This window comes from Alternaria incomplexa (genome assembly GCF_024043165.1).
Source record: "Alternaria incomplexa strain BMP 0042 chromosome Unknown scaffold_2, whole genome shotgun sequence".
Taxonomy (NCBI): domain Eukaryota; kingdom Fungi; phylum Ascomycota; class Dothideomycetes; order Pleosporales; family Pleosporaceae; genus Alternaria; species Alternaria incomplexa.
This window is the reverse complement of record NW_026249851.1, coordinates 580,250-596,657: the sequence shown is the minus strand read 5'-3', so window position 1 is coordinate 596,657 and position 16,408 is coordinate 580,250. Positions and strand designations below refer to the sequence as shown.

General features: G+C 54.2%; 6 protein-coding genes across 6 annotated transcripts; 1 reads left to right on the top strand and 5 right to left on the bottom strand.

Annotated features, from left to right (window-relative positions):
- Positions 1–2,453: 2,453 nt before the first annotated feature.
- Positions 2,454–4,073, bottom strand: J4E90_001690 (uncharacterized protein; the record flags this gene model as incomplete). Its single annotated transcript, XM_051431274.1, has 2 exons — positions 2,454–3,685; positions 3,737–4,073. 2 exons carry the CDS (start codon positions 4,071–4,073, stop codon positions 2,454–2,456), a joined length of 1,569 nt encoding a protein of 522 aa, XP_051294408.1.
- Positions 4,074–7,027: 2,954 nt separating this feature from the next.
- J4E90_001689 (uncharacterized protein) lies at positions 7,028–8,929 on the bottom strand (the record flags this gene model as incomplete). The annotated part of the gene is made up of 8 exons (XM_051431273.1): positions 7,028–7,078; positions 7,158–7,274; positions 7,454–7,602; positions 7,662–7,722; positions 7,798–7,934; positions 7,998–8,134; positions 8,192–8,786; positions 8,833–8,929. The coding sequence occupies 8 exons, from the start codon at positions 8,927–8,929 to the stop codon at positions 7,028–7,030; spliced, it is 1,344 nt and encodes a 447-aa protein (XP_051294407.1).
- Positions 8,930–9,474: 545 nt separating this feature from the next.
- Positions 9,475–10,352, bottom strand: J4E90_001688 (uncharacterized protein; the record flags this gene model as incomplete). Its single annotated transcript, XM_051431272.1, has 2 exons — positions 9,475–9,838; positions 9,886–10,352. The coding sequence occupies 2 exons, from the start codon at positions 10,350–10,352 to the stop codon at positions 9,475–9,477; spliced, it is 831 nt and encodes a 276-aa protein (XP_051294406.1).
- Positions 10,353–10,964: 612 nt separating this feature from the next.
- Positions 10,965–11,377, top strand: J4E90_001687 (uncharacterized protein; the record flags this gene model as incomplete). The annotated part of the gene is made up of 2 exons (XM_051431271.1): positions 10,965–11,034; positions 11,088–11,377. The coding sequence occupies 2 exons, from the start codon at positions 10,965–10,967 to the stop codon at positions 11,375–11,377; spliced, it is 360 nt and encodes a 119-aa protein (XP_051294405.1).
- Positions 11,378–12,880: 1,503 nt separating this feature from the next.
- J4E90_001686 (uncharacterized protein) lies at positions 12,881–13,204 on the bottom strand (the record flags this gene model as incomplete). Its single annotated transcript, XM_051431270.1, has 2 exons — positions 12,881–12,979; positions 13,043–13,204. The coding sequence occupies 2 exons, from the start codon at positions 13,202–13,204 to the stop codon at positions 12,881–12,883; spliced, it is 261 nt and encodes an 86-aa protein (XP_051294404.1).
- Positions 13,205–14,537: 1,333 nt separating this feature from the next.
- On the bottom strand, positions 14,538–15,437 carry J4E90_001685 (uncharacterized protein; the record flags this gene model as incomplete). The annotated part of the gene is made up of 1 exon (XM_051431269.1): positions 14,538–15,437. One exon carries the CDS (start codon positions 15,435–15,437, stop codon positions 14,538–14,540), a length of 900 nt encoding a protein of 299 aa, XP_051294403.1.
- Between the last annotated feature and the right edge of the window lie 971 nt (positions 15,438–16,408).

The window sequence follows — 16,408 nt, the reverse complement described above, 5'->3', positions numbered from 1 at the left end:
GGAACCGACATCGCTGGCGTTTTACACAACTGCCGTGTTTACACATGTGGTGGAGGAAGGCCGAGCCATATGCCGTACCACGCCGTTCAGTGGGGGCGATAAAAAGACGGTGCTGACACATGATCGTGTTCCTAACTGCTATCATGAAGACGATGCGGCATGTGCAGATGTTGAATATCGAAAATGGGTGGTGAAGGAGGGTCGGAAGGGCATGTGTTTGGCGACGTGTCAGATGGATAGAGTTTGGAGATGTGACTAGAGAACTCACACTGCTGCCGCTGTTGTCAGAGGGAGAACTACTGCGGTGAGGGATGTCGTGGGTTGTAATGCGATGCGGCACGAGCCGTAGCTTGTTGGCACTGCAGTAGTCATGGCGTTGCGGCACCACGCTATGAGCTTAGGAAGATGTCAGGTTGTGTGTGGGGAAAGATAGACATCACTATACCAACGTTTCTTCTCAATAACGATCTAGAACATGGAACGAAGGTGTCAAGTGACAGAAACTGTAGTCAATTCGAAACACCAACATCCATCACCGCCCTCCGCGGACGCCACGTCTCAGCTGCCGGCCGGGAGAGCCGTCATGCACCCAAGATAGAATGACCTACATACACGCCCGCCCTCTCGTATGCACGATCTTCCGAGATTCATCTTCGCCGCATATGCAATGTCTCATGTAAACAATCACTGTTCGTCATCAGACCTGCGTTGCGCATTCTCCGATCGGAAGATCGTCCTCGGAACTGCCTGAACCGAAGGGAGAGTCTTCCGCAACATATGCCTGACCTTCAGCATGCATGTACAGTCACGCAGCCTCCAGCTGACTTAGGCACGTAACGAGAAGGAGGGGAAGTATGGGCGACGACTGGCATCTAACATGTGGAAACGCCCAAATGCACAGCCCACCCAAAAGCCATACCACACCAAACCGCATTCCAACACTGACTGACAGATGACACTTTAGACTCGCCAGTAACCTTGCACACCCTCGCCCGTCCCACCATCTCTACCATTTCGCTTCCCCCAATCTGAGTAACACTCGCTTCCCCCATCGCACAACCGCAGCCAGCAAAAGATCCCCACTGTGACGCAAGGGAAGAGAAAGTGTGTGTGTGGTACAACCGGTCCCGCCCATCTTTCGCTTGCAAAAGCTCCCGTGGTGACACAACGTCCTGCCGTTCCAGAAGCCGGATACGAGTAAGCGCGGGCTGCGCAGCGAAAAACGGATAGCCCTACGTTGCCCGCAGCAGGTTGATGTTGTACAGACGGCTGCCTAGTACAGCCAGCCACCGCCATTAGGTACGGCCTCGAGGGTCATCTGCCGCGCTAGGAATGCGGAACATGGTGGGGTACTAGATGCTGTTTTGTGGTCGATGTGTGGGATGGGTTAGTAATGAGACAGTGAGGGGAACTTGGGGAAGAGGACGTTGCGCGTTGAGTGAAAGAGGCTTGTTTGTGCAGAGGCAATGGCGTGCTGGAACGGGGTATGAGGTGCAGAGCTGTGCATCATTGTGCGTCGGGGACTTTGCATGAAGAAAAGGCGTCGTCATGTGCCGGGCTGGGCGGTGTAATGGCTTGACCGGGAGGAGAGGTTGTTTGCGCGCAGTTTGCTGCGGGTTGCTTCCCGGCGGCAAGCGTGCGGTGGCTACTACCACAGACGACGAAGAAGAAAGAGGACACTGCAATCAAGTTTGAACAAAGTATGTGTGCTTGGCTAGGTGTTTGAATTGATGTTGAGCGCTTGTTGCATCTTCTCTCGAGGACACGCTAAACTAAGGCTGTTGGTACAACACACCATTAACCCCCCATCCGTACCACCTCCGTAGACCAATTACAAAGTATCAATACTGAAACATGTCCGAAGAAGCTTAATCCTTCCTTCTACTACTACTACCAAAAGGGTAACAAAGACCCACGACTGCGCTTGCCCCCTCGAGTCCCAGACAAGGACGAGTAAAGGTATAGCCGCCGAAACCAAAGAGTTGGTTTTGAACGCAAGGAAAAGAGTACAGAGATTGTAAAAAGAGATTTGGCTGAAGAGCCACCGCTGCGTGAATCATGATGTGATGATGACGCTCGCTTTCATCGCCGCAGACCTTTTTTGGAACCGCCCAAACACCAAACAAGTAATCCCAGTGAAGGGAAAGCGCAGTACAGACAGACCACTGTACTGCGCAAGACAAGAAAAGCCTCTCTAATAATTGTTGTATCAACATAGGAAATTCGTGACTCTGTGATGAGAGTCGTAGTGGTCGTGGCTCCAATGAAGGGCCGAGATCTGGTTGTCATACAGTCGTACACTTTCGTAGAACATGCCCCTTGGGCCCGACAAGCGCAAGGGGAGGGATAGTAAGGGTACAGGTTTGTGCGCAGGATAGAAAGACATTACTCGCACGCAATTATCGACAGGGGGAGAAAGGAAAAGGGTTGCCCGTTTTGTTGGAGGTTGGGGTTTAGTGGCCCCGGACGCCACCCGATGAACGACCGAGAAGGGTACCAGGGAACCGTAGGTCGCTAAGGAATTTGAAAAAGGCACGCTTGCGCGAAGGCGTTTTCGGGAGTAATGCGGCCGCCTGTTGCATGGGACCGACAATGTCTTCATCGCCGAGTTGGGGGAATTTTCCCTCGCTCTTGGGGTCGTGTAGCGTTGGCATCTTGCTTAGAGGCCCTGGCTCCGTGGGCGAATATGGAGCGAGCTCCTGGCCGGTGGCAGCCGCATGCGACTTGGCCAGATCGTGGTTCTTCTTCCATTCGGCGTCGATTTCAGCCCACTTTTGCTCGGTAAGAAGGTAGTGCCTGGATGTCACTCCATAGTGTTCCGCGGTTCGCACTTGGTGCTTCGCGTAGTTGCGCCGTGCTTGCGCCCATTCGGCAAGGTGCTCTTCAATGGACGCGGCAGTGCACACCTCAGGGACGTAGGGCTCGGGTAGGATGGTGAAGTTCGCATGACCCAATTCGATGGCCCACTTGTCCTTTGGGTCGGCGAGCATGAGACGGGGTATGTCGGACGAGGGAACCATGTACCCGGCATTCGGTCCTCGGATTGAGGCAAAGGATGTCTTTGAGGACAGAGGAGGCGTAGGGTAAGTGCGCATTGGCGGGGTACCGGCCGGGGTAGGGCCCACAGATTGGGCTGCGTCTGCGACTGCTGGGGACTGCAGTGGCGACGACGCTGGTAGGTCATCGTTCCGGCAGTTCACAAGCAGCGGCGGTAATAGTGGCGTCGTGGCATAGCGCTCCCGTTCCACCTCCTCAGGGTCAATTTCCATGGCATTGGCCTTGTTGACGTCGATGGCCATTGGCGTGGGCGCATCATCGCTCAATTGTTCCTTGCTTGCCAGCGCAGGCGTAGAAGTTGGCGACGCGTAGTCTTCTGGAAGATCGACGGTCGAGACATGGTGGATAGAACCAGCGAGCGACGAGGATCGCGTAGACGGGACCCTTGAGGGGGTTGCGCTGCGTGAAACTCTGCTGAGGGTCGAGCTACGGTCGCGCACTCTGCGCGACAACGAGGGAAAGCGCCTCTCGAGCTTACCAGCGATGCTGTGCGCGGAAGCCTCCAAGGATCGTCGGCGCTTGGCCAGTCGCAGTTCCGAGTCGCAAGTGGTGAAGTACTCGTCCTGAGGCTCGTAGGCTTGGGATATCCTGCAGTCTTGCGCGTGGCTGTAGGTGCCTCCGACGTCACCTAGACGTGGATTAGTATGGCGAACACGGACGAATCGCGCGTGGTACTTACAAGAGCAGCGGTACGGGTCCTCACTGCCATAGTCGTATTCACGCTCAAGAGGCTCCTCGGTAAGCTTGGGCAGCTTGCCTGAGGCGTTAGGGGCCTCGGTGGGCTCGTAGGTTGGCGGGCTCGACGACAATGACGAAGCCGAGCTGGGAAAGCGAAAGTGGCCCCGGGTGTATTGACTTGGCGTGGGCGGTGTCGAGCACTCCGATGCCGAGTAGAAACCAGAGTCGGCATTGGAGTAGATGGACGCAGTCGGGTCGTCGTACATGTTGAGTGAGCTTTTGGAAGACTTGCGGGCAGCGATAAGCTGGGGAAGCTGGAGAGGTTTAAGGTCGTGCATGGTGGTTGTTGGTTCTTTTGGCGGTCGGGACGTGACGTGAATGGGCGCGAGCGACCAGGATCACATCACCAGCTTTCTCAAGCAGCTATGCGCGGGCGCGACAGTACGCCAGCACGTCGGGGTCGCGGCGCGCTGCTTTGGGATGGAGAGGCGGTCGGGCAATGTTTGAGAGGATGCCACGATAGCCGACCACGTATGTCGCTATGTACTCTTCGGCCTGTTTATGCTGCAGCAGAGACGTCTCTGGGGCTGGATGCAAAGTCAGCGCCTAATGCGGACGGCACGTGAGCGCGGTGGGCTCGGATTGGCACAACTCACCGAGGCGCGCGAGATGATCAGACTGCAACCGGATTTGCGAGTGCAAGCGAGAGACAGCGCAGCGATAAGGCGTCGACTTGAATGGCGAGAGAGTGTGACGTGGGCAAGCAAGAGAAACGGGCGGTGGACGGGGTGTGGGATAGTCGAGCATTTCTGTGTGGACAGCGACCGCACGGGTTCCACTGCTACGGTGCAACTCATGCCTGACCTTGCGCCTGGCTCGATTGGGCATGGCCGCCCGGCATGTCGACTGCTTCCGCGCGACTCAGATAGCCCGGTACACGAGGCCGTGACACTCACACCAGCCCTGGACTGTCTCCGCGCAGCCAGCACGCCAGGGCGCCGTCGCTTCAAGGTCCCCCAGCCTTCAATCCGCCGTTTAGACCACCGCGTCCGTGTCGCTACAGCCTGACCACAGCAGGTGGCTTGAATCAAACCCTACTCAACAGTACGGGGCCTGCCTCGGTGTTGAATTTTCACCTGCCCAACCTAATTATGCGATATGTCGTTGGTGGAGGCGCAACAAATCATCCCTGGCCGTTCCCACTCACGCACTTTAAACTTTGTCGTCGTGGGAAAAGCCTCTGAGCAAACTATGCAGGAACAAACGCTCAGTCACATCGTCCTCTCCAACCTTGACCGATCGACGACTCGTGGTGTTGAACGGTGCCTCGTCTGTATTGCAAAGTGCCGTACCACCAGCGCTGTGGTTGTCATCCGCTGTCTACCACTCAACTACTGTGAGCGCAACCGTGGCTGCCACTTGACAGACTCGTTTATCGGGCGGTGCAAAGGAACCGGCGTGGTTCGCCAGGCCCTTCTGCCCTCTCCCGCCGTTCTTCTTGCGCCGTTCTTCTGGCCCTTTGCCGTCTCGCAGCAGTGACATCGACAGGCATCTTCTAGTAGAGTCCATTCCATGTCGTTTCTCCCGCCTCTATCCCGTGTCACGCCCATCCACCGATTGGCCCACTCTGAATCGTCAAAATGGGCCAAGGAGGCTGTGGCATGTAACCGTGAAAACAAACAAACAAAGCCTCACGATCTTCAAAACACTGACTGATCCAACTCAGTCCGTGTCTCAAACACGATGCCTCATTGACGAGTCAAGCGGTCGATCAAAACGTTCTGCGACAAAACAAGGCGCGACAACACAACTCGGTGTGGGCGGTACCTGACAGGATTCCCGGAACTTTCCCAGAGGAGGTTGGGACAGCCTTTCAGCCCAATGAAAATCCTCCAGACAAATCGGGGAACATGATGGAAGCGCTAGACCGTTGGGCCGTTGCTCATTGGCGTTCAAGCCCCTGACGCACTATCTTCCATTCCTTCTCCCCGGTGCCTTGCTGTCGCTTGGCTCGACTCCCTGTTCGCACGCTGAGCAAGCCTCACACCGCCAGCGCATTGTCTAGCTGAACGTCCGCCCGTATGGCGTTTCTCATAGCGGCCGGCAACCTTGCCGACATGTACTTCGCGACTCACGATGCTATGTAATCAGGGTGTTTCAATTCGAAGAGAATCGCGCGGTTTGATCGCCGTGCTGTACCTCACGATCGAGCCCAGCAGAAGAAAAACCGGAGCAGGACTATTCTGTTCCAGGCTCTCGGGACCTCGCAGCATGACGACAGGGAGAAAAAGCAGCTGGTTCCGGTCTCAGGTCGGCAGGCGCCCCGCCTTCTTCGCTCGTCTCTCTCCTTGGCCAGACGACCGGACGGCACGGACATGCAGAAGCGGGAGAATACCGTTGCCAGTCCACCCATCCACACCGGCCGGCAACGCTCAACGTGCATGAAAGAACAGCCAGTTCAGTCTTAAAGCTGACTGCACACGGAAGAAGAAATTCCTGTACCTGAAAATTTTGCGTGTTCTGGACAAACACGTGGCGGGCTCATATTGACATGCGCGCGCGCACTTTGCTCGCATCCAAAGACTGCATTTTGCCATATTGAACTGCTTTGCTGTGGAGGTGCGCGCAATCATTCCGACGGTTCGTCGCAGGATTTGGGCGAGACCGGTCTGGTGTTGCTGATCTCTCAATTTCACCGGATGATTCCCTAGACTAACGTGGCACTCCACCGACAGTACAATGCCGCGGCTTGGACATGGGACATGGGGGTAACGACGAACGTGGAAGTCCATCTACGGGGATCATTTTAGCTGGACGCACGAGATGAATCAGCACACGACTTTGTGGAAACAATGATGTAATATTCCTCCATGTCAATGCTGTTGCGCGCTTTTCTTCTTGTCGGCAGTACGGAGTAGCATTACAGCGATGTCCATGTACAATCGTGATATACCTGCAGAAACTTGGAAGAAAAGTAAGCAATTTCACACTGAAAATCAAGAATCTGTGCGTGTGAACTGCCGTTTTTCGATTAGCACGGGAGCCACGCGCTCAACGGCGTAGAAAAGGAAGAAGGCGTAGACTAGAGCTGCGAACCTGCGCTCGGGGGACGGCCCCTCAGCAACATTCTCTTCTCACCCAATCACAGCATTTCGGACTTTCTGTCCACACACCAGTGGTCGATGAAGACGCGTTCGAGGCTACGTAGCTGCCAATAATTGTTGCGATTGGGGACATTTCTTAGTCACATGATTCGCTTTCGTTCGCATTCGCGTTCTCGATTATGATGAGGTCAGAGCCAGTATCTGCTCCATAGTAGTTTCTGCTCCTCGGAGCCTTCAAACTACGCAATGCATACTTTGGTTAGTCCATGTTACATTTCTGCAGCCCAGCCTGCGTGGAAAGTCTTGGGTTACGCGTACCTCGAAATCGTTCTTGATTATGTCTGCGAAACCTTCCGAAAGCTTAGGCTCACGGTATCTGGAAGCGAAGCCACTGAACGCAACGTGCGGCAGGATAGTACGAGATTCGCGGTTCGTCTGGGGTGGAGATCCGATGTTAGCATGGGAGTTTCTCCGTGTGGTAATGGGATTCAAGCATTCCGGATGTTCCGCACAACCAATTTCCACATCGGATAGTGTGATGGTAGGTTTGAAGCGATCGCAAAGTCTATCTTCCGGCACTCACGCACAGGAAGAGGCTCAGTAGGTAAACTTACTTCTGGGCCAAGGTTCAATGCGCGGAACGTGTCGTTGTGCTCACACAGCTTTGGTGTCGCGGTAAAAAGTACGCAGCGGATGGGAACTTTCAGCTTCTGCGCCAACATAACCCACACAGCGCGTGTTTCTGGATCGGCATTGGTATTGTCTGAACAGGTTAGCTTAGTATGCGGAATGTATTGGGGCCCCAGATCAACATGAACATACCGATAACCGCGCTCGTGCCTTCTTCGATGAGTGCAGTAGCAGCCTTTACGCACTTCTCGCGCTGTTTCAGAGTGTTACTCGGAGTATAGAAGGGTCGCACGACACGTGCGGCAGGATGACTCAGTCAGCAACGTACAGTCTTCAGAATGTCTTGATTGACACGCCCGTATCCGAGTGGCTGCAGATGTTTCCAATAGAACGATGATTTACCTGAGCCCGGACTGCCGCAGAACATGACGATCTCGGGGCTTTCCGTTTGTGCAAAGGCGTTTTCTGCAGATAAAGTTAGCACACGGACGACGGGGAGACGGCTGAGAGGTTGCATATCAGACTTACGTGCAGGTGTTGAGCCTTCAGCACGCACTCCCGTATAAGCGGTCGGGTCAAAAGCCCTGACGAATGGTCGGAGATCTTCATGGCGGAAGTACTCTTCTGGGGTATAAAATGGTATACCGACATTAGCAGCAAAGTCTCTGCATAGACTTAGTATCCTGGTAATCATGAATGCACGATTCGGGATCTTCACAAACCTGTCGACACATGAGTGGTCCTTTACACCGCCAGCCACCGCCTCGCGACCACCAGCATCCCCAACGAATACAGAGTTTTCTAGATCGATTGACTCTGCATTCTCAAGATCATAGTCCTCCAGTAGCTCGTCCCACATCCCGGTCCTGGGCTTCCTGTACCGGTCACGACTCGTCGCAGCGTATATCGATATCGGAAAGTCGAGATGGTTGAAGACTGCTGTCACCTTCGTCTTGAAGTCCGCTAGTCGCTTCTGATCTGACTTCACGGTCTTGGGATCCGGCTTTAGACTGATTCCACCTTGATTGCTGACGATAGCGACAAGGAAGCCTTCTGCATGAAGCTCTTTCAGCCGTCCTGGAACGCTACTATCCCACCACTTCCAGTCATTTGCATCACGAGCGAATGTTTTCCCCGATGCAGATGTGACAAGTGTTGAGTCAAAGTCAAAGGCTGCTATTCTGCGCCTGCCCTTCGTTGCCGACTGCGCTGCCACGCCAAAACGTCCGACTAGCAAGCTGTCTTTGACTATCCGCCAAGTCATCTTTTCTGGCTCTTTCTTCGAGGCAGGTGTAAAGAAATTGGCGACTGCTTTGCCTGAGGCATGTCAGCAAAGACGCACATCGAGTGATGGCTGACGAACTTGTTGTAGTCGACTGTTGCCGCCGCTTCGATGGAGGTGGCGACACGTCTTTTCCGTTAGAGCTCGGTCGCTTGCTGAGACCAGGTCGAGTGGACATTTTGCAATTTGTGTTATTGCCAGGGTGGGTGCATGGCGATGAAGGTTGATCTCTGTTGACAAAGCAACGTCGGTGAGGTTGCTCGCTTGCGCTTTCCTTCGGCGCGAAACGCGAAATCGCGCGGGCACGTGCCTGGACTGAACTCGCTGTCACGACAGCAGCATACACGCTTCTTTGGCAGCGATCGCGCCACAAACATTGCAATGCTCTGTCTATTACAATATACCATTAATGTTCATCCAGAAGCTACTTCCATCGAGCTAAAACTGATGATTTGTATATACAAAGAAACTCACTCGTCTGAGACCAGATACACACCAGAAGATCGAACCTGCCCAGCTTCCTGATCCGAGGCGCAATCCCATCACGATACTTTGGTTTCTTGGGCTAATATAACGCTCCGGCGTTGATATTTCTCGCTGATCATTTCATAGAGCGTAACCAGACCCATGGTGTCTAAAGTACCCTCAACCTTCGCATGGTGACTACTATCCGGAGAATACCCAGTCCATGTCCATTTCTCTCGGTCAGTAAGAGACTGTTCATCACCTAGGCCGTGCTTGGGTAGCAGGAGCTGCAGGAGCTTTGTACTTGACACGGGGGTCTAGTGCGAGCCGATCTGGCAAGTCCAAGTTCACGCAACCCTTCATTTGCGCCTGGAACTTCTTCAACTCGTTCACCCCCTCCTCGAGTACGGCTGCGTTGTTGAAGTCTTCAATACGGACCGTAGCTTGAAGTGTGTACACACCACTTGGGTCGAGGAGCTTCAGGCCTTTCCATGTCGGTAGTGTGGCCTTGGGGCTCTTCTGGACGTTGCGGATGCCGGGCTCGTGGAGGATGCGGTGGAGGAATATGACGACGTTACCGAGCACGAAACGGTAGCCCTCGATGTAGAACTCGGTCACAAACCTGCGCTAGGGTTAGAGGTGAAGGCAGCGACGGGGAGAAGATCTCACTGGTTGGGTCCCGAGGCGATCATGAAGGCATGTGGATCGCCAGACAGCAAATCAGTAGTGTTGGTGAAGCGGATGGAGACACCTCTATCACCAGTATCCGGTACATCTCTGAACACGAAGGACCATGTTGGCTCTTCCCCGTCGTCTACTTCAGCGGACAGGGCCTTTGTGCTCTCCTCCGGCACGCCATCTTCAGCAGCAAAGTCGTCTTCCGACAGCTTTTGGACCAGCCGGGTGTGGTAGAGGACGACGGGAGCAGCTTGTTTGGCCTGCTTCTGCGCGACAGTCTGGGTACCGCCGCGACGGCCAAGATTGGAGCCCGGCTCTTCAGGCTCGCGCGTGGGCTTGTAGACGACATGGCGCTCAAAGACGCGCTGGGGCTGCATCATGGCGACCCCCGCCAGGATGTTCAGAACCTGCTCATAGCGCGCAAAGGTGACCTGGCCGTAGAGGCTCAACTCGTGCATGGTGAGCAGGTCGGGTCCGCACGTCCGCACCGCAGTCGGAGAAGCGAATATCAATATGCAATTCCCGCTGGTCAGGATCTGGAGAAGGCGGCGGGGTGATAAGGCGAGCGGGCGTGTGCAGCGTTGTCATTGGCGGCGAGCGATGCACTTGTAAAAGTTTGGAAAAGACAACCGGGGCGGCATGGGAGCTATGACCGCGAACGTTCAAGAACGACTCCAAGTGTTGCGCGTAAGCCCACAAACGCCGAGGCTTGCGCTGGAATTGGCTTAGAAATACCCATTGCCTTGACATCTGCTCATTCGAGTGTGGGGAGATGCCGCTCACGTGTGAGTGGGAGGGTTGTTGGTTTGCAATCATGGCGGCCTTCGGCGCAACCTAGTCTTCCTTCCGCAAACGCGAACAACATTTATGCGGCTCCCCTCAACCTAACTGCTCCTCAATAACTCAACAAGTCGTCCATCCGCCAGCATCTGTCCCGAGATCGCCTTGCTTCGCTTCTCTAATACAAAACATCATCTGAAGTCTTCTGCGCAAGCTTTTCAGTGATTCCAATCCCAATCGCAACCTGCACATCACACCACCACCAACAACCCCACCTCACCTCTTTCACAATGAATGCTACACGCGCCCTCGCTCGCCAGCCCATGATCCGCTTCCTGGGCAAGCGCAGCACTCCTCAGAGTACGCATTGCCATTACACGGCGTCACAATAAATAGCTAACGTTGCGTTTCAGAGGTTGACCACACCCCGCACGTCCACCCTGCCTCTCCCATGAGCGAGCTTCCCTCATCCTTCGCGTCCTACCGCAAGAAGGCGCAGCAACACGGCCCACTCAACCACATCCCCAGCGCTTTTGTTGGTGGCCACATTGGCGGCGCAGCCGGCAGGAACCTGGGCCCCATTGAGGCAGGCAAGGGCCTATACTTCGATCGCTCCGAGCTGCCCGCACGCTTCCAGAGCCCGTCCATGACCATGGCCGAGATCGAACTGCTCGAGTCTGGTGGTGCCAGCGCATTCGCATAGATCCAGAAGGCACGATGACGCGACGATAAAAGAAGGCTCGGACCCGGATACACCGGATGAGCTGGTGTACATATATACCCACACGCGCCTGGAGGCGCACAGCATGCGGACTGCGATGATTTACTTTATGAGATTGGGGACACTACGTTTGGGGTCAAAAGCGACAAGTACTGGTATTACTTTCATTCTATACCCATCAAGATCGATGCTCGGGACGAGATGAAGATTTGGGAGACTGCCATCGGCTGGCACTGTATGAGGTTACTGTATGGCGATACGGACTACTACGTTTGTAATTCGAGACAAATACACAAACAATTGATAACACAACTATGTTCTGAGGGACAACTGTCGAGCTTACATCAAGGACGGAACAAACGTTATGATGCATCTGTCTCCATGCTCTGCAAAGTGGCTCATCCTCCAGGAATGAGGACGACTACATTTTCCTGCCGCAAAGAACGAGCGTCTATGAGGAGCAGATTAACGTAGGGGTGACTGAAGCCTGCGAACTCGTCAAAATAGACATTTTTTACAAACATTCAAGTGTCGGGAGCTTCTTGAAGCGGTTACCTGCACCACTCCAAGATGTGTTCAACGAACAATATGCAGTAGTCTTTCAGCTTTTACTTTACTTTTGGCATCGCAGCCGTCCATTACTACTTACCCTGCATGCTCAACAAACCCACCAACACCCCGCCAATACGTCACAACCCAGCTACTTCCTCCAACACTACCAAAAAATTCTCGTATCCAGCGTGGGAGATGTTTGCTTATTCCTCGCAGCCAACGCGGGCTCCAACGGAGGAATCTCGGGCGCAACCCACCACCACGCCACCGACAGCTGGCAACCCACAGCCTCGGCTCGCCAACAGCAGCCCTCCACGTGCCTAACCACGTTGGCACAAGGCGCGCACGTGAGATAGCGCTCGATAAGACAACGCATGGCACCACGCGCCTCGCTTTTTCCCACGCGAACCAGCGCGCGCACAAAGGAACTTTCTTTTGACCACCGGATGAGTGCTGGTAAAACTCACACCCGGGTGCATCAGCTCAGCTACCGGTTTCGGTAGGAAAGAAGCGAGTCGTGGAATGCTGCGTCTCCCGGCGGTTAAAAGATGGGTGTTTTGCGTGGGTGCGCTGAGGGTTAGGTTTGGGGAGGCGGGTAAACGTTGTGCAGATGGACAGGGAGGTATTTTGGGGGTATGGATTGGAGACGGATGCTGGAGATTTAGGATATGGAATGTAGGTATCATATATGGAAATCGCTGCGCTCTGCTTTACTCTAGAGCTGCTTCTCTTTCTGATCCGAAGTTTCGCTGCGGTGAGGAACATCTGGAGACAAGACCTTTGTCCTATATTGCCTGCGGATATAGTCTGGGACTTTGAACCGTTTCGTTAGGCTTTATCCGTCACGTCGAGTGTACCTGGATTGTGCGCTACAGCTTTCCCCTTCTGGTCTGTGAATAGCACCTAGTCAATCAAATCAGTGTCTTGTTGTCGCTACTTCTCCTTTAGCAGATTCTGGAGACATACCTTTGGTGGGTGCTTTACGCCCTCTGCATCAGCTTCTTCTTGGTTGGCCACGATCTTGTCTACCTTCTCATTGTGTCAGCTCTAGCCTGTGACGCTTACGTGCTGCAGATGCAGGCGTGGATAGCATACATCGCCCTCGTGCCTTCCACCTCTTATCCGCGTGTATACATGATCGCCTTCTTTTATCTGCTCGCCGTTCTTGGAGGTGACATCGGCATCCGCATCTTGGGACTTGATCGCGGGAGTGTGCGCTTCAATCTCATCGAGAGAGTGAGAGAGGCGGTTCGCCATTCTGGATAAGTTGTTGCGACTGTGGATTTAGTTTTCAGAAACGTTGGTACGCAATTGACTTGTGTTGGTTGCCATTACAAACATCTCTCCGTTCTTTCCTTACTGTTGGTCATTGTGGTGTTAGCCCACGGTCACGATGATGTCATCCTTGCTGGCACTCTCAAGGGGGCAGTTGCGTTGTCCATCAACCGCGAACAAAACATGATCAACGCAGCGGTTATCCTTTAGTCATGTTCTCAGCCGGAACAACGTCGGTCTACAAGAGACTTCAACACGCACAAAACTCCTGACTGAGAAAACCAAACTAGTGTTCACTATTGAAACAGCCAACATGTGGAGCCCAGCAAAGCACCAACACCCCGTGCTAGACCCTTCCCCGGCGCATTATGAGATTACCAAGGGGCAAACACCTCGCACATCGCAACTTGGTTCCTTCTGAAACGAGCCGCAAGCGTTGTTTGGACGTCAGGCGTTCAGTGTTTTCTTTGTGTGCTTGTCGCGACATACTCTTCGCAAATGGCCAGAAGTCTCATTTCTTTTGCGGATCGAAATTTCACAAGGTCGGTCTGCATCTGGGATCTGTGGCTGAGTAGCCTTGCTTAGGAGAGTGTGATGGAGGGATGAAGGTAGCATGCATTGCGGCCCAGCGTTGTATTTTCGGAGGCATCGGCGCTTCCTTTTGGCAAAGTACGCACGGTGGCTAGGCGTGAGGCGCAGCCACATCGTCGCATCGGCATGAGTCGAGTGCTTGCGCGTTCGTTAATAGCTCAGCTCGTATTATCAGGGGATGTCGTATTAGCCACTGTGAAGCGTTTTGCCGATGCCGTAGAAGGAGGTTAGCACAAACAATGCGACTTTCATAATCGTTCACGTTAATGCAGTATGAGGAAGAATTTGAAGTTGCGCAATGCGTCATGTATTTTCTTTTGGTAGATGTGAACCTCCGATGTCCAACTTGTATGGGTATCTAAGATGTTCTCCCATACACCAGCCCTAAAGTCTTATACAAGGAAGTGAAGAAAAGCAGGGCAAGCCCGCTGTAGTCAAAGAGTGACAAGAAATGTGAGAATGAGCCCTCCAATGCGCAAAGTATCCCCATATACATCATGGGATCTGCTATGCAACAAGATGGCAAGGCGAAATCTAGAAGAGCAAAGCTGAACAAGAACCGCGGTATCTGACGGTTCCCTTTCCGTATACTCCGGTCACCGGTCCCTGACTGATGCGTGAAAAAATGAGTCGTAACTTGGTCGTGCAAAGCGCTGACCCTGCCTGCGCTAGCGAGATATCAGAATCTTGGGTATATGGATCGTGGCGTGGCTGAAGAAGACGTTTAGATGATCTTCCAGTTGACGCCGTGGTAGCGGGTAGTCTCAGACAGGCCAAGCTCAGACCAGACAGAGCGGGAGAGATCGATGTCGTACTTGTTGACGCAGCCAGGGCACATGTCCATGATCTTGGCTGTGGCAGTCTTGCCTTGGTACTCAATCTCGATTTGCTTTCCGCACCATGGGTTGGAAGACTCGCCGGTCATGACGTCGTGAATGCTTCCGCCCATGGCGTTCCAGGCACCGATGCTGATGGCGACGACCTTGGAATCATCGGTCTGGAGCTCACCGCAAGCACCAAGGTCACCAACGTTCATGTCGTAGACGGTAATCTCGACATCGTCGAAAGATTCACCAGAAGTTACGCCACCAGAGGAGCCGTAGCTGGGGGCAGCGCTTGAGGGAGCAGGAGCAGGGGCTTGAGAGTAGACAGGCTCGGGGGCTGCGGTAGTGGTTGGCTCAGGCGCAGGTGGAGGCGCGACGTAAGAGGAGACTGGGGCAGGAGCAGGAGTGGTGGGAGCAGGGGGAGTGTAGACGGAAGTAGGGGTCTCCACGGGAGGAGTGTAGACGCTGGAGGGCTTCTCGGGAACAACTGGAGTGTAGGCTGGGGCAGCCTTGGAGGTGGTGGGGGCGGCCTTGGTAGGAGCAGCCTGGGGAGTGACCACAGCAGAAGACGAGGGAATGACTACAGTGCTGGTGGTGGAAGGCTTGCTGGGCTGCTCGTAGAATTCGCCAGCGCTGGTGGTAGTGGGCTGAGCGGTCGTCTCGTCGTCCCAGACGGTGGTGTAGACAACGACGGTCTCAGTGACGACCTCGGTCTTGTAGACAAGGGCGCGTCTGTCGAAAGGCGCAGCCACGGCGTAGGAGCCGAAAAGGACAGAAGCGAGGACAGCGGATGTCTTCATTTTGGCGGTTGGTAGTGTTGAATAGCTGAAGGAATGGTGCTATAGGTGTTTGTTGGGGATTTGCAGGAGTGACAGAACCGACTAGCAGTTCGAATGAGTGGGATTGTGAGTTGTCGCGTTGACAATGTATTGTGTCAGGAATGACAGTGTTGAAGACAGAATGTCTTTAGGGAGTGAATGAATGAACAAGAAGACCTCGAGCCTGTAGAATGAGTGTTACAGGAGGGAGGGAGCAGGTTGAAATATAGAAAGAGTGTGTGGGTGATGGTGTGGGTTAGTGAGTGAAGGAAAGGTGGGCAGAGTGGATTCCCACGAGCTTTTACGCTAGGGTCGGCACTAGGCCGGCCCCTGGCAACGTGCCTGGTGCCATCGCTTGTGCATCGCATCCTCCGCTCACCACGACGCATCTAGCCTGCTTCTGTCATCGGGGGGCCTGCCACTCCGGGCCGGCTGCTGGTGGAACGGCGTGCCATGGCGGCCTCAACAACACCGCAGACAAGCTCGAGTCGTCGCCCCACTACCACGCTCATTCGCCCATGGCCGTCGCTCGTTCGAAATTGTCGGCGCTCATCTCCACCGCAACGAACTCCAGACTTCCTTTTCCTTGTGTTCATGTGCATGCGCTTGCCAAGGGCCCTCCCACCTCTATCGATTGCCTTCTTTTTCCTTACACTGACAGTGCGCTGGTTTCCAGCTAAATATGGCCAAGCTCAAAATATCGCAAGCTGACGGGTTTCATGCTTCCGCAAGTGGCATGGCGACGGACACAGTCAGCCAATCACAACGCCGTGCCTGACGATCACTGCATCGCGGAGCTCTTCGCGCCCTCTTCCGCCAGGGGCATGGCTGGAGCTGAAGCCGGTAAACGAAACATCCCAGGCACAGCGTGTCTGCGCCTCGTTCGGGCACATGTCATCATCGCAGATGAGGCACCGACCGCTTTGACTGAACCTGTCTTGGGGAAATGCTAC